The sequence below is a fragment of the Vicia villosa genome, linkage group LG7, assembly GCF_029867415.1.
Source record: "Vicia villosa cultivar HV-30 ecotype Madison, WI linkage group LG7, Vvil1.0, whole genome shotgun sequence".
Classification (NCBI taxonomy): domain Eukaryota; kingdom Viridiplantae; phylum Streptophyta; class Magnoliopsida; order Fabales; family Fabaceae; genus Vicia; species Vicia villosa.
Genome location: NC_081186.1, coordinates 103047851 through 103064913, shown reverse-complemented (window position 1 = coordinate 103064913; position 17063 = coordinate 103047851). Strand labels below are relative to the sequence as shown.

At 33.5% G+C, this 17063-nt stretch overlaps 3 protein-coding genes across 4 annotated transcripts; 1 reads left to right on the top strand and 2 right to left on the bottom strand.

Annotated features, from left to right (window-relative positions):
• Positions 1-1402: 1402 nt before the first annotated feature.
• Positions 1403-7991, top strand: LOC131616274 (calcineurin B-like protein 9). Of its 2 annotated transcripts, XR_009288084.1 has the most exons (10): positions 1403-1535; positions 1634-1820; positions 1910-1992; positions 2385-2444; positions 3836-3944; positions 4047-4099; positions 4376-4456; positions 4542-4654; positions 4754-4993; positions 7494-7991. XR_009288084.1 is itself a non-coding variant. In XM_058887555.1 (9 exons), the coding sequence occupies exons 1-9, from the start codon at positions 1515-1517 to the stop codon at positions 4815-4817; spliced, it is 771 nt and encodes a 256-aa protein (XP_058743538.1). In that variant the 5' UTR covers positions 1403-1514; the 3' UTR covers positions 4818-5149. The 2 variants fall into 2 exon arrangements, 1 of the variants encoding a protein (XP_058743538.1); XM_058887555.1 differs by lacking the exon at positions 7494-7991 and having other exon boundaries at positions 4754-5149.
• LOC131616273 (3-epi-6-deoxocathasterone 23-monooxygenase CYP90D1-like) lies at positions 5532-8957 on the bottom strand. The gene is made up of 7 exons (XM_058887554.1): positions 8371-8957; positions 7791-8115; positions 7215-7610; positions 7047-7136; positions 6776-6961; positions 6375-6496; positions 5532-6195 (listed from the first exon to the last, which is right to left on the bottom strand). The coding sequence occupies exons 1-7, from the start codon at positions 8583-8585 to the stop codon at positions 6105-6107; spliced, it is 1425 nt and encodes a 474-aa protein (XP_058743537.1). The 5' UTR covers positions 8586-8957; the 3' UTR covers positions 5532-6104.
• A 3043-nt stretch (positions 8958-12000) lies between these two features.
• On the bottom strand, positions 12001-14427 carry LOC131616275 (uncharacterized). Its single transcript, XM_058887556.1, has 3 exons — positions 14260-14427; positions 14011-14184; positions 12001-12647 (listed from the first exon to the last, which is right to left on the bottom strand). Exons 1-3 carry the CDS (start codon positions 14324-14326, stop codon positions 12283-12285), a joined length of 606 nt encoding a protein of 201 aa, XP_058743539.1. The 5' UTR covers positions 14327-14427; the 3' UTR covers positions 12001-12282.
• Positions 14428-17063: the final 2636 nt, after the last annotated feature.

The following is a 17063-nucleotide window of genomic DNA, read 5'->3' as shown; positions in this document are numbered from 1 at the left end:
CTATGATCATCAAAGAATATGACAAAATATCTCTTGTCATCGGTGAAATCAACTTGCATCTGTCCACACACATTCGAATATACCACCTCAAGGTGACACTTGATTCTACTACCTGTATCTTTTGTGAATTTTCTCTTATGTTGCTTCGCTTGCACACATTCTTCACAAATTTCAATTGATAAGTTGATCAATGGAAGCCCCGTCACTATTCCGTTCTTTTGCAAGGCATTGAGATCTTAGAAATTAAGATGTCCAAGTCTATAATGCCATATCCACTCTTCTCGACTAGCCGTTGTAGTAAGACACTATGCTCCATAACCTTCAACTCAACTTTGAAAGTTCTATTGGGAGTCATAGGAGCCTTTAGGACCAAAGCTCTGTTTGCATCCATGACGCGTAACGTCTTGTTCTCCATATGAATCTTGTAATCCTTCTTAAACAATTGACCAATACTTAGAAGATTAGACTTGATTCTAGGGATATACAATACATCCTTTATCAAAGAATGCCCACCACCTCTTCTCTTGATCGATACATCACCAATCATTTCCGCCACTAGAATGACATCATCCGCGAACTTTACTTTGCTCTTCAATGACACGATTGATTGTAACAAACCAATTTTTTTCTTTTTCTCGATGTGTGTTGATCATCTGAAATCCGAGTACCATTAATCGCTGCACTGTATTGTCTCTTGTTTTCTTCTACATGTAACTAGTTATAACATATACGTAACTGGTTACAACCTTTTTTGCCAGCCTGTTATAACTCGCTGCAGCTGTTCAAAACTCTACTACTGCTGCATTCTCCTTCAGTAATCATCACCAAAAGTGTGTACTCATCATCAAACTCTTCTCTAACAACTCTATCTTCATCTTCTTGAGGTTCTTTCTTGTTGGCATTGCACTCTCTTGAAAATGACCAAGCTTTTGACAATTATAGCACTGCACATTACTCTCGTCAACCATCCTTTTTCCACCTCTTCCTCTAACATTGTTACCTCTAGAGTTGTTTGATCCAGCAGGCCTATTATCAATGATTTCACCCGTTTAGAATGTTAAATTTTTGGAATTTTAGGATTTTTCTTCCACCAAAATTTTAAAAACTTCCTCTAAGATTTTGTTCCACCAAAACTATATCTGCATTTACCTCATCAGTGTAACATCCTCCTGTTCCTCACTAAATTGAATTATTTCCTACATACACTTGAATTATTTTTTTCTCTTAACCCAAATAAGGCAAATAAATTGAAATTCAATGCATAATATTAATAACAAGTTTTTTTTTTGAATATTAATAACAAGTTAATAAAACAAACAATAGTGAAATACCTTTTAACTCTAAAACAATTATAATATACACGAAATGATTTTTTTATGAGATTACTGATTCTTTTCCGTTTTAATTATTCAATCGAATCCAAATCCATTAAAGTTTAAAGTACAAAAAATTACTTTCAATGTATACGACGAGATCGCTCGAGAAGCTTTCCATATTAGCCGACGTGACATGATATGGACCCCTCTCTATCAGCGGTAATCCATTTTTTCTAAAAACTTTCAGATTTCAATTTCTGTTTCGATATCAATCAAATCAAAATTTGAAACTCGTAGTTCATTTTTGTAATCATCAGAGATCGAGTTTAACTTTCGGAGAAACACTGTGCGTGGTGTTCATTCCGCTGATCGGAATCGCTGAAGCCTTGTTTTATGGCTTAACAAGTTGCTTCAGTTTCCGAAGCTTAGAGCAGAAGAAGAAGAAAGAGAAGAAGTTTTCTTCTACGTTTGAGGATATTCTCGCACTCGCTAATGATTCTCCTTGTTAGTTTCTTCATTTTTCGATCTTTGTTCGTTTGTTCTGTTAAAGATATCTATTATGATTTTAATTTTGTAATTGTGATTTGTGGCAGTTAATGTGAATGAAGTAGAGGCTTTGCATGAGTTGTACAAGAAGTTGAGTTGTTCAATCATTGATGATGGTCTTATACACAAAGTAATTAATTCTCTTTTCTGTTTATTTACAACTAAACACTCAAGTCGTCCGTAAATTCTAGCTCAACTGACAAAAACCGATATTGTCAGGTTGGACATCGTCACCAGGGTTCTAACTCTGATATTCGCGGTTGTGTGTGTGAGATTCTAGTGGTTATTACCACTTTGTCTACAAATAAAAATGCACTCAATTCCTAATTATATGAAAATAACAACTTAGATTGTGATATGGGATTGGGACTTGTCTTTTTCTATCCTAATTTTGTGCTTTTCTCTAAAGACAAAAGTATATGTTTGGTGTTGACTGTTAGGTTTATCATTACCGGCACTAGTGTTGAATTTGTGATTTAGATTGCACACTTTAACTCTTTTTCCACTCTTTTTGCTATGAAGGAAGAGCTTACGTTGGCATTAATGAAGACCGCGGTTGGCAAGAATCTTTTCCTTGATAGGGTATGTTCAATTTCAAATTTGTTATTGATTCTAGTTTTGTTTTCTTGATTTCATTCATGAGGCCTTTTTGTATTGAGGAAGTCATATTTTGATTTGCAAGTAAAACATCTTTCGAGTAGGACCAAATACATTCACCCCTTGCTTTTGGGTGAATTAGGGGTGAATATGTGGAATTATTTTGCTACCTCGTACTCAGTATTTTTCACACAACTCTATTCATTTTCCTACAAGTACTTTTCATCCATTGGAATCTGTAAACTAACACCCCAAAGCATATTTAGTCTACCCCTTTAAGATTTTTGATCAAGTTCCACGATTGTAGCCTTATCATCTCCAATTTCATCCGGAGTTTTATTAAGTTTAAAATATGGTTTCTATCTCAGGCTTAAATCTCTAAAGCTGGATCTATTTCATCAATATGATTAACTTATGCATAAACTTTTGTTTCTATGTTCACATATTTTAGCTTCCAGAAGATAAATTTCTGTTCATAAATTAAATGAGAATACCAAGGGCTCCAATTATTCGTCTTTTCACTCTAAATTTCCTTCTGAATTTCCTTTAGGACATTATTGGCTGTTATAGACCGATGAATGACTTAACTAGTAGAATATATATTATGTAAACATCAAACTCTAATGTTTTCTGTATCATTCATTTCGAAGTCGCATATCTGTAAGCCCTAATTGTTGCCTTGCCTCACAAACTTAAATTGTTGTGATGGACTGATATAATTTCCTAGCTGTTTGTTGTGAGTATTATTCTGTAAAAGATCAGATATGTATCTTTTCGTTTGGCAGAGATATTTTAGGGCGTATCTTACAGATTGGCCGATGTGTTTCTGTTATTTTAACATCTAATTATGCATTGTTTACCTTATATGATATACCCAGCGGTATCAGCAGGTGATGTTCCATGTGTATTCTTCCTGTTGATATGTTGCACTGGTTTAGTTTCCTTTATTTCTATTAAGTAGTAGATAATCTGTTTGCATCTTTATGATAATTAGCTCATATTTTATCACTATATTCTAGGGATCTAGACTGTAAGCTTTTGATTATAAGTACAAAAGGCTAGAGTTTAGTCTCAAGCAATTCAGATGAATTCATTCTTTATTTTTCAAGTTGGTATTTTTTCTTTCTTTCTTTGTATGCTTGGATGGAGGGTTTAAATGGGAAAAGGAAGTGATGGTATGCTTTTCATTTTTAAGTGATATAGTATTTATAAAAATATACAAGGGATCGGTGCATTAAGTTTTGTCGTAATCTATCATTTTAATATTTAGATAGATATGTATATACCTGATTTGCAGAAAGATATGCTGTTTATGTCTATTCTTCTTTTAGAAGTTGTATGAGTGAGCCTTGTTGACTGTTTGTAAAATCTCCCAGGTGTTTGATCTCTTTGATGAAAAAAAGAATGGTGTTATAGAATTTGAGGAGTTTGTGCATGCTCTCAGTGTCTTTCATCCTAATACTCCTTTGGAAAAGAAAATTGATTGTAAGACTCAGGAAGCATTTTGCAGTTCTATTTTTACATTATCTGTTTTAATACCAACGGTACTGATAAAACATATATTATATTTTCTTGGTTTGTTTGCAGTTGCTTTTAGATTGTATGACTTGAGACAGACCGGATACATTGAACGAGAAGAAGTGAGTATTTTGGCATACCCAGGTTACAAAGGTGTTATTGGCTCAAACATTTTTGTTACCATACAATAGTATTGCTCTAGAATTTTCATATTGGCATATCAATTTAAATTATGAGTTTAATGAAGAAAAAGGCGGTCGTTTGTCCTTTGAATGTGTATAAATCTCAGTTTCAATAACCGCTATGAGGGCGCTGCTTTTTCATATAATTTGTTTCTCCCAATACTTTTATGTTCACCATTGTTTGTAACTATTTTGTTATCCTACTAATTTTTCTAGGTCCGACAAATGGTGGTTGCCATTTTATCAGAATGTGGCATGGATGTGGAAAATGAAATACTTGAAGCCATTATTGATAAGGTAATTATTTGCTGGAACATTTGTTTCTCTCTTATGTTGTTCAACTTCAACCCTTTATGTAACATTTTTTTTTAATAAAAATCAGACATTTCAAGATGCTGATGCTGACAAGGATGATAAGATCAGTAAAGAGGAGTGGAGGGAGTTTGTCATTCGGAACCCCTCACTCTTAAGGCACCTGACTCTTCCTAATCTGAAGTAAGATACTCCCATGCCTTACCTCTTTTAATTCAATGGTTTGGATTGAGTTGGTTCGGACTGAGTTCAAGCTTTTATTTTTGTTTGGTCACTGGCCAGGGAGATAACCACAGTATTTACCAGTTTCATTTTCAACACTGGAGTTGAAGATTCCCACTGGTAACTCAACGGCTAGTCAAAAATTGACATCAAGGAGTGGAGCTTGTTCTGGTTTGGTGCATCCGCTGTTGCTCTCTTGAGAATTAGATCCTGGCGGTTCCATTCTTCCACTGATTTCAAGTTCAACTGGGATTTTTTTTTAAAGTGGGCAAATACACCAACTCTTGATTGAGTAAAAAGGTATTCTAATATCTGATCCAAACAGAATGATCCGTTTAAATTAGACCAAACTGTGGTTCGGTGTATACCTTGGTTCAGTGCAGTGTAACGCTTTTAATGTACAGCTATTGGAATGATCTGAATAATAAATTTGAGAAAATTACGGATTTGAAGATAGTTATGAATATTTTAAGTAAAGAACAAAACCAAAAATATCTAAACCTAAGGAGTAGTACTAGTAGGTGTTAAAAGGATGTATACTAATTAAAGGGTGTGTGTTAATGATTGAAGGCCCCAACACATTATTAGATGGTTAATGATTGTTCATAATTAAATTTAATGCTTCTCTTATGTAGAAACAAGTTTAAACAAATTAACAAAAAGTTAGATGAGTTTAAAAGTCAGCATTTAGAATCAGATTTAATGGTGGATCAAGAATCTGATACAGTTAGATTCATGATGAAAGGCACTGGACCTCATATATATGTACTACTAAAGTTTCCCGTTTCAATCATCCCTATCAATTTTTTTATGTTAAAGTTCAATCATCCCTATCTAAAGTCCGAATAAATGCATATTTAAAATGGTTTTTCAGTAACTTGTCCCATGAATATCATTGCTTTCTGGGACCCTTAAATTCAAACTACTACTTTTCCAAGACCCTCTTATTCATCATGATTGAATCCTCTCCTTCTAAAAGAAAGGAAAAGAGAAAAATAATAAAAAATAAGAGTTTTTTCTATACATAAGATGTCATCTCAGCTGTAAGAGTTTGACTGTGCGATTTTAAGATCCATTTGAAAATAAAACTACTATTAATATCACTCTAATTAATAATAATTTAAAATATTTTTATCTTACAATCAACTTTTTCTTCCCTTGCATACTAAGTAAAATGGAAAAGAAAAATTTGTGAAAAGTAAAAACCTAATTCATTGGGTCCTTCAAAAGACAAAACTTTCTATTGTCTTTATGTGCAAAGACAAATGCAAGGGAACAAAACAAAGCAGCTAATGAAACTCCCCACACGTGTGTCTACAGTAATCCTCTTTTATTTTGTCTTGTGTATTTTTCAGTTCTTGTACTATATCAGTATGTAGAAGTGACTTCAAACTTTTTTGGCCAGAACAACTTAAGTTTCCACTCTTTTTACTAAGATAGGCATCCTTCTTTTCATTCTTACTGTTGGGAAGTTCACTATTGTATCTTCTTCAGCATACCATCTGCATGTCAAACATTTGAATTTAACATGTTTAATTGTCATTGCTTTATGTTTTGTAACTTTAATCAAAAGTATGAAAGTGCCAAGAGACAGTAGTCAAATGTACTTGTGCAATAAAAAACACAAGTCTTAGCTCATTATTTGTTATCATTCATTAAAAGGTTAGGATCAAATGATTACCTGAATTTAGTAACAAGGTGATGTAGAAATATGGAAGCTTCTAGCCTGGCCAAATCAATACCAGGACACAGCCTTTGTCCTCCTCCAAAAGGACTGAAATTGGAACTGTTCATGTCCTTATTCTGAAGTCAAACAAAAATTCACTTAGGCTAAAAATATAACATGCAAATGAACCATAAGAAAATATTATGTATAGTATCATTGGATGCAGTCAACCACATCCGAATTGTCCGATCAAGATTAGACTGTCTATATTTCAATGCTTAAAACTTAGATCGTATCATCTTGATAGCACGGTTCAGATGTGACTGACAGCATGTAGTCACGAGATTGTGACTGCATGTAACTTGGATCCATAAAAACTATACCAAGATTTAATGAATATAGAGTTTTTCTCTTACTTGCCACCTCCATGGATTGAATTGATATGGACACTCATAATTTTTCTCATCTAGATGAACTGATCTAAAATTTGCAAACACACACCATCCTTGTGGTATTAAATACCCTTTTACTTCAACATTTTTTAAGGCCTTTCTCATAACACCATTTATAATATTTCCCATTCTCAAAATTTCTGTTATAACCTGTATAAGTGAAACATAAAATAATTTAAAATCATAAAACCACTTTTTTTTCTTGTGTTTTGATAAGGAGCCATGTTTTGCTTACTTTTTGAGTAAATGGCAATGATAAGTAATCACTCCAACACAATGGCTCCCCAACCTGATCTTTGAGTTTCTTGAGCTTTATATTTTCCTCCTGTGAATCATCAAAGCTCAGTTACCAAAAGCTAATAAAAAACCAGTTCAAGGACATTCTGATAGATGCATATCGTACCGTCAATTGTTGCAAAGCAGCGGGGCATTCTGATAGGTACTTAGTAGCTAGAGTCATAAGAACTGGAACCGAGTCCTCTCCAGGAATCATCATATCAATAATATTATCGGCTATTAAATCATCTGTCAATTTCTCACTTGTATCTTTAAGAAGCACATCCACTACATCTTTTGGAACTTCAGTGATGCCTTTATTTCTTCTAGCTTGTATAGTTTTTCTCACTAGTTTCACCATTTTCTTTTTTGCCTGTAAAGATTGATAAAGTTTTGTTCCTGGTAGGTTTATTGGCAAAGACATGAGGCCAGAGATAAATTCCTGAAAATGTTTTTTCAGAAGTTCCATTTCTTCTCCTGGATCCAAACTAATCAATGCCTTGACTAGTACATGAAATGCAATCTAGAGACAAAAGAAAGTGATTAATTGTTAATGTTAGTATCTTGGAAATAGTGAATTTTATGAGTGCAAACTTTGAAGATAGGTTCTGACACCAACACATGAGGGAGAAAGAAACAGACAAAGATAGGCACAAACTCACAAACAAACACTCACAAACTCCTATAGAGACAGAGAGGTAACCTTTTTTGTTTCATCTTGTATGTAAATAGGTTGGTCCTCTTTCCAATTTGCCATTGATTCTTGTACATATTTCTCCATATCTGTGGTAATCTGAATCTTTAACTGTTGAGACTTAAAGAAAGCTCCAATAAGTCCATGTATTCTCCTTTGTAAGGTTCCATTGATGAGCAAAATAGAAGATTCTCCCATCAACTCCATCAATGACTTGGGATAAGAAGGAACAAAAACCTTTGCATCACTTTGTAGTATAAACTTGTTCACATCTGCATCTGTTGAAACAATGGTAGGACTTCCAAATATGTGTGACTTAAACACCTTACCATACCTAGAACAAATTGCAACAGCACATCAAAAATCTTTGTAAAAAACTATAACCTCGTACGGAAAGTAGTACTACAACTATTCCTGAAGAGATTTGAACTCTGTCACTCGAGGTTATAAAGTCAAATTTTTACCACTAACAGACACCGATAGTTTTAATTTTGTGCCATGTTATAACTTCAAAACGGATTCATACGAAGCTAGCTATGAATGAAAATGAATTAAACTAAAGTGAAGTGATGCATGATGATGAACTTACATGGCACGTCGCTTGTTCATGAAGCTTTCAGGGCGATCGGTGTAAGCGCAAGAAACAAACTCTATGGTTTCACCAATAAAAGGCCATCCAAGAGTGCCTAGTGGAAGCTGATTTCTGTGTTTTGCTTTGAGCTTAAGACTAAGCCTTTTTCTGTAGTAGAGGAACAAAGTGCACAAGAGAATTGGTGCCACAAACAGAATCCAAGTAGTGTCCATTATTTTTCTCTCTATGATACTACTTGCTAACTTTGGCTTAAATATGCAAATATACTTAATCAATCATTTATATGGTGGACACAACCATAACCTCGTCTTGCTTTCAAGATGTATAATTTCAATGTGCATGTGTGTGTAAGCGTGCAAGAGGAAAAAAAGGCAAGATGTAATATATTTAATCTTGTAAAAAAATGGTTTTAAATGCAAGTAAAGTTAGAGAATAGGATCTTTCATATCTTGAGATATTGGAATGTTTACTTATATTATATTAACTGTGAATGCACGGTTGGTTTCTGCTTAGTTTATGATTTTGTTTCATGCTATACAAAGAATATAAGGATAAGTCCCCACATAAGGGTATGATTGTTATTGCAAGGGAATGATTGTTGAATTTTGGCCCCCCTTTTAGTTTAATTGTTTGGCAATAACAGGTTGGTGAGATCGTGCATTCATGTGAAACTCAATAAATCCAACCACGTTCCTAGTTATCATCATTTCATATACATTATTTCTCTTATTATATGCTCCTAGAGCCTAAATCTATCTTTCTTTCTCATTATAATACAAATTTGCTTATCTTTTTCCATCATTTGAATCCCCTAAAATGTATTGGATATGAAATACTAATAAAAAATAGGTGGTGGAGTTGTGTCTCGTTGCGGCAGGGTGATACTTTCGATCCAATGGAGTATAACGGATTTGTAAGGTTAACATTTCAACGCTAAGTCCACTGAGAAAAATGAGAAATAATTTGTGATTGAGAATGAATTTGAATAGCTAAAATGACGTGTTTTACCTTTATATATCATGAGCGGTTCAAACTATTTTTGGGTAACGCGACGGGCTGTGCAGACAAGTGTCAAATTGAATAGGACGGTGATTGATGTGCCGGAGAACGGAATTGTCTGCTTGTGGTTAGAACGAAGTTCTACTTATTTTATGCGCCTTTTAACTCGAGATTCGCTCTTGGACCTTTTGTTATGGGTTTCGCGAATGACTAGAACAATTGTCCTTTAAGCTCTTGTTTCTATTATGTAGGGTATGGGTTTGTCATGTACATACATCTTTAGAATGACTATTAAAAAAAAGTAAGTGAAGAGTCTCAATGAAAAGTCACTAGTATTTAGAACAGATGCATTAAATGTCTTTTTTATCAACAATGCTTTACAGGAGAGTTCTACAGGGTGTCCTTATGTCAGATGGTTATGATGTTCTCTATGTCCTAGGATACCTAAGTACTCTGAATAATTCACAATGAGATCTCAATTGTTGGTGGTGTGGTTCACACTTTTTAACGTGGTAGATCACACGGTTTAATATTGTGGAAATGCATAAAAGAAGTTCTTATACTCCTACACTATTCTTTTTTCGCTGCTTATGAATTTGAGAATTATTCTTCCTATTGAAATACTCAACAAGCTTCTGATTATTCTCCATTTGCAACTATTTAAATGGTCTTCTCAATGTTTGTAAATGAACTTTATTGAATTTATCATCACTAACATGACCTTTTTCAAGAATATTTTACGTCTCCTTATATGAACTAGTGTTCTCAATTTCTTAGAAATTCACAATATCAACACATTAATGGATGACAAGCATTGCCTTGAATTCCTTTTTATTCGATTCTTTATGTACAACGAACATCTGTTGTATCATTGGGAAGATCTTGCAAACCTACTTGCAATATTTCCAATCCATCTTTGAACCCAAAGACCATCATCATTTACTTGCTCCATCTATATTGATTCTTCAAGTCAAGAATTAGAAGCTTCACACTAAAATTGTTTCTAAAATGCTCCAAAAACTTGTCATTTTATTCAATGAATAAGTACAATGGACATCAAATCTTGAACGTTTTTTGAAACTCAAGAACTTGTTAGAACTATATTTAACGCAAGCACATAGAAGATATTAAAGTTTTATGTATATCACTTTATAGTATGTTCATTTATGATCGCAAGATAATTTATTTACACACTACTACTTGAACTTACAATAACTATATAGGTCCGAAATAATATAGCCAATTTAGTTAATTACTTATATAAAGTTTAACTAACTTAACCACATTGTTACTTAACAATTTATAAGAAAACGTCAATATTTTACACCTAGAAAGAAAATTCAAATTTTTATGTCTTTTTTAAAATATGATTTATGGGAAGATGTAAAAACAATTTCAATTTATTATTGTGTATGAAAAAAAATGAAAGAGAAAATACATTAAATTCAATTTATATTTAGTTTTACATTGAAAAGTGCATATCTTTAACATAAAATACTTAAATAAAATTAAAAAATGTTTTTTAATTATAATTTATAATAAATAATATTTATTTATTTCTTATAAATCATTACGAATACAAACAATACATTAAAATTTTATAGACTTGAATTATTCTTCAATGACCTCTAAAGACCTCTAATTAGAGTAAAACAAATTAGAATATTAGATATAATGAAATCATGTTATATTTCATTCTCCTTTTCCTTGTGTAGCTCATATATCCATAGCTTCATTTCATTCTTGCAAATTCCAAGAGAAAGTTAAGCATCCAACTTTAGCATAAAATATGGAATTTTTCTGCATGTAGTAAAATGATGATTATTATAGGAAAGTTGCTATCATAAGTCACTTTTTCTTTGAGATGATTAATTTTAATTCCAACTTTGCTTAAACATATATAAACTCCTTTTGACTGTAGTCAACAATGGCCGCTGTCAAAATTATGTAGTTTTTTTTTTATGTTAAACTCAAATCATTAGTTCAGCTTTCATGTCTTATTTTAAAGTTAAAACACCTCACATAAAATTAGACAATCAATTCAACATCCACATATTTTAATATCATTAAAGCAACAAAGATTGTTCGGCGTTGTCCTTCTCTTGATACAATGAGCTTTACTTATTTAATTGAATTGAGATATCATTAGACATATTTTTTTTCTTCTTAATGGATCTAATTTTTCAATTACTAGTTAATGAAAAATTCAATATATTATAAAGACCATATATTTAAGCATTAATTAATTATTGTTAGGTTAGGAATAGAATTGAGATGTATCTAATTTTTCGTTTTAGTTAATGAAAAATCCAATTTATTAAAAAGACCAGTATATTTAAGCCTTAAGCAATTATCAAACAAATATTTAGCAGCATAACTTGGAGAATATGCTTGGCTTTGGAAGTTGGAAATAACAAAAAATATTAAAGAGAGAACAAGTTGATAATGAGAGGGTTCCAATGTATTGACCAAGAACTGATACAATGACTTGACCATAAAAATACTATACTGATCCTCTTACCAAAGTTGCCCCAATACAAGACAAACTTCCTGTCAATTTTATATGACTGTTTGGAACAAACTCTGAAGTGAAACTCAAATCTAGTTTTATTCATAAACAAACAAGGCTATTGAAAATGCATATGACATTCTTACAACAGAACAAATGTAATATACATCAAGTGCCGATTTCTTGTATAACTGTCTAGTAAGAAAGAAACAAGGAGCCAAACCCAAAATTTTCAAATGACAAATTATGACAAACTAAACAAATGTACAATCTAGAATTCATCAACCAACCAAGCAACCAGAAAAGAGAACCATTGAAGGAATCAACTCAAGTATATCCAAATTCAAAAACATTCGTGTTTTCTTCTTTTGCTTTGGACAAAGATAGGAGGAACATCATTGTTAGATACTTGGGATAGATTTTGACCGGATAAGGTTTTTAAGTAGAGCTTTCTCTTCTTCAATTCTCTTTTTCTCCTCTTCATTTTTCGGCTTGATCTTCCTCTTCTCTTCCAATATCCACTTGAAGAGTTCTCGTTGTTGGCCTTCCGGAATAGGTTCTCGTTTGATTGCGGGATTTGTATATGATGGTGGGGAGACAGATTGTTCGGCAAGAAGAGCTAGAGCATCTTTAACTGAAATGGGAGTTGATGTACCATTAGCTGAAATGAGACTTGCTGTACCATTAGCAGGAATCTGATTGGCTGCATCTTTTTCCTCCTCCACAGTATCTTCCTTCTTTGTGCTAGTTCTTGCAAACACATAAACTAGAGTTCAGACATTAGTCAGTCATGTATCTAGCAATAAGTTTAGGATGGGTTTAACTCACGCACATGTAGTAGAGTAAGGATCAGAAAAACCAAAAGAGTTAGATATTAAGAGGGGAGGGAAGCAAACTCCCTCCAAAAGCCAATTTTAGCTCTCCTCCAAAACAAAGGGATCTGGAAAGAGATCATAATTCTTCTTTATTTGGACTGAAATGTCACTTCATTTAATGATAATTTAAATATCATCATGGAATTAAAATGTAATTTTGTATTTTCCTCCATTAAAATTTCTCCCCTCTCCTCGTCGAACCAATCACACTTCATTAAAAAAATTCTCCCTTTCGCTCTCTTCCCTTCTCCACCTCTCCCTTTACACAGCTATAGACCTTTTGTAAATATGTATATTGATGTATTGATAAATCATGAAATTGTAAGAATTACAGCAAGCTGTAATCTAATATATTGTTTCAAACATTAGATAGGCATGGACTTGATTATTTATAGGCATGAAGTTGATTATTTTTGTTGGTCAAAACATGTTTTTGAATGAATCAATGCAAACAAAACTATACATTATAACAATGATTGTCAAAACCATAGAACCTTCAATGTTGCAATAATAGAAAACTAGCCAACAGATCTAAGAAATGATGCTACTAACAACCTCAACCATTATTATTAATAAAATAAGAATCGCAACAACAAAGACATAAGGTAGCCTTTGGTACAAACCCGAACACGGATAACATCAAAGAAGACAAAAGGATTCTATATTGAAGCTGAACTCAAATTGCAGAAACATGAGTATACTGGTAGATGATGAGTATAAACAGAATAACAAAGAAAAAAGAAAAACAAAATACTAGAAATAGCTGTAGCTATGAGTTCTAACTTCCTGCTCCAGCCCAAGGCTGATTCCATTAAACACAGATATCTGGCTACCTAACAAAGTTATGTTCTCTCCGTATTCACAACCACCTCATTTCTTCCTATTTTTTGTCGGTCCTCACTCAAATTTCACTTAGGATAACCATCTCCTACGCTAAGATTTCAATGATATGGAAACATTACAGATTGGGAAATCCGAAGTCAAGCAAACCATTCTCACGTTCCGACTTTGTATATTGTGTACTCAAATACCAAGTCGAAATGCAATGAACCATTTAACTTGATTTGATGGTTTAAATGTATGACTAAATCAAATGTGCGATCCCCTGTATACACATACCCCTTTTCCCCTTTTTGCAACATACAGCTTCCCCGATTTCTCAACAAACAGAATCAAATATTCAAGGAAGCAGAACAAAAAATCCTAACAAAAAAAAAATCAAATTTTTAGCTTTCAGGGTTTTAGAAAAATTACTTCCGACCCCGAGATTAACAGCCAATAGCATAGGCCAAAGGAACCTATAGCGCCGAATAAAGGATTCCTTGGGCGGCGGCGGTGGCGGCGGGAGAGTAGCCGTTTGAGTCCCCATCACCGGTGGCGAAGAGAACTCCTTCGGTTTCTGTTGCCCTCGAAATTGCTTCAGTTGCGCTGTTAACAGATGCACAAATTATGAATCAAAACAAAACAAGAGATTTTCCTCCAAGAGAAAGAGAGAAAGTTAACCTTTTCGAGGCTTGTGAGAATAAAGCTTGGGAGAAGAACCATTACCGGCATCACCACCTTCACTCATTCTTTTCTTCACCAGACAGATCAAAATCAAACTCTGCTTCCCATTCACTGCAACCAAAGTATCAAACTCTTTTTTTTTTCTAAAATTTCTTACAAAACTTTTATTTATTTATTTAATGTGTTAGCTTTAGTTTAACATTTTTTTTTTGTTAATACTGATTTAGTTTTCTTGTGGCAAAAGTCTTTTTAATTTTCTAAATTTTCAATTTAAACTAGAAGAAATTGCTCAATACAAAAAAATGAAAATTGAACTCATTTTTTTGTGTTCCTTGTATTCCTTCCTTTTTTGGTTTAATATATTTTCCTTTTGGTTTAAAAAAAAAATAAAGTATTTTAATTGAGATGTTTATTTTTAAGCATTAAAATTTTAAATAATTCATTAATTCATTTAAAATTGTTTAATAAAATCTTTAGATTCATTTCGATCCTTATCTTTTAAAAAAAGTCAATTTGATCCTTTATTTATTTTGTGTATGTTTGATTTCACTTCTGAATGATTTAAAATCAATTTTAGAAATGTAGAATTGATTCAAGGTGATTTTGAGATGTTTAGTTTTTCAAAAGTATAAAAAAATATAATTCATTATGCCTCAAGAATTAATTCTATTTGAAGTTGGAATTTGTAGTTTCCACCTCTAGAATTGATTCAGGGTGATCTCTAGATGTTTGGTCTTCTCAATGTTTGTTCTACTCACTTTTACATAAATATATCCAAACATAAATCAATCTTGCTAAACTTAATTCAGGTCAAATCTGTTAATTTGTAATTCCTTGTGTCGAGGCAGGTTGTTACTCGAACACAAGGTGTATCGAAGTGTGTAACAGTTTGTTACACATAAGTTTGTTTTAAATCTAGATAGATTTGATTTAGATTTAAAATAGATTAGATTTGATTTAGCTCCAAAATAGGTATTTTGGGCTTTTATAGTTTTGGGCTTTGGCTTAGGGAGAAGACTAACCTAAATCTATAAATAGGGAGTAACCCTCATTATTTGTAATCAAGTCATTAATCTTGTATTCACAGAAGTTGCAGTTGCAAGTGAATAACAGAATTTCCACAGTTTGTGGGCAGAGAGAAACTCTGCAGAAAATACTTCCTTCTTCTCTTTTAATTTCCGCAAACCCTAATCCTAGTTTTGTTCCTATTTTCTTCATTGTCATCTTTAACGATAAGGAATTACTCAAAGGTTTGAGAGTCTAATTCCAACATCTGGTATCTAGAGCTCCGGTTAATCGATTCAAGGCAAGAAGAATGGCGATGGCAATGAATCATCCGAATGGGCATTTTCCAGCAACACTACCAATTCTGAAAGGAGATAACTATGAGAATTGGTGCAAGCAGATGAAGGTTGTATTCTGTTGTCAAGATCTTTGGGATCTTGTAAAAGAAGGGGTAGAACCGCTTGCAGAAGGTGCGAAGGAGGAAGAAAAGGCTGCTTATAAAGAATTGAAGAAGAAAGATTATAAAGCTCTCTTTATAATCCATCAATGTCTGAGTCCAGATAATTTTGAAAAGGTTAGTGATATAGAATCTTCAAAAGAAGCTTGGGAGATTCTTGAAAAATCTTTTGGAGGTGCAGAAAAGGTGAAAGAGGTGAGGTTACAAACTCACAAGAGAACATATGAATTGCTTCAGATGGAAGATAGCGAAAGCATAACTGATTTCTTCACTAGGATTACGAAACTAGTGAATCAAATCAAGATATGTGGAGAAGTATTAACAACAAGAGCTGTTGTCTCAAAGATTTTGAGATCTTTGGCTCCTAAGTTCGACCACATCGTGGTAGCCATAGAAGAGTCGAAGGACTTGTCGAAATTGACAAAAGAAGAGCTTCAAGGGACACTTGAATCTCATGAACAAAGAATGGCTGAAAGAGCTGCAGGCAAGTCGAAGAGCGAAGTGGCTCTGCAGGCTCAGTCAGCAAACGAAAAGAAAGGCAAAGGAAGCTGGACTGGAAATAAAGGTAGAGGTGGCTACAACAATTCGACTGGTCGAAATCAGCAAGAAGGAAATTGGTCGAATCAGAGAAAACCTTCTTACCAAGGATACCAAAGAGGTGGTGCTGCAGGTAGAGGAAGAGGTGGTGGTCGAAAGCCTGACAAGAGTCACATTCAATGTTTCAACTGTCAGAAGTATGGTCACTATTCGACAGTTTGTCCAGAAAAGAATAAAAGTCAAGAAAGTGATGCAAAGTTTGCAAAACAAGAAGAAGAAGAGATGTTGTTGATGGTCACAACAAAAGATGAACATAAATTCAAGGACCAATGGTACTTGGATTCAGGATGCTCATCACACATGTCTGGAAGAAAAGATTGGTTTGTCAACATAAGACCCTCGATGAAAAATATGGTGAAATTTGCAAATGACAATACTCTAGCAGCTGAAGGTATTGGTGATGTAATGATTACGAGGAAAGATGGAAAGAGGTCAGTAATTTCCAATGTGTTGTACATACCAGGCATGAAGAGCAACTTACTCAGCATTGGGCAGTTGGTCGAAAAGAATTACAAAGTTTCGATCGAAGACAAGATGATGAGAGTTGTCGATGCAAGTGGGAGGTTAATCTTGAAGGCTCCTATGTCACAGAATAGAACCTTCAAGATCGAACTCAATGTGATGGAGCACGAGTGCCTTGCAACTGCAGCTAGCAGAGATGAATGGATATGGCACTATCGACTAGGGCATCTCAACTTCAATGACATCAGAGACTTGAAAAGAAAGAATATGGTTTCAGGAC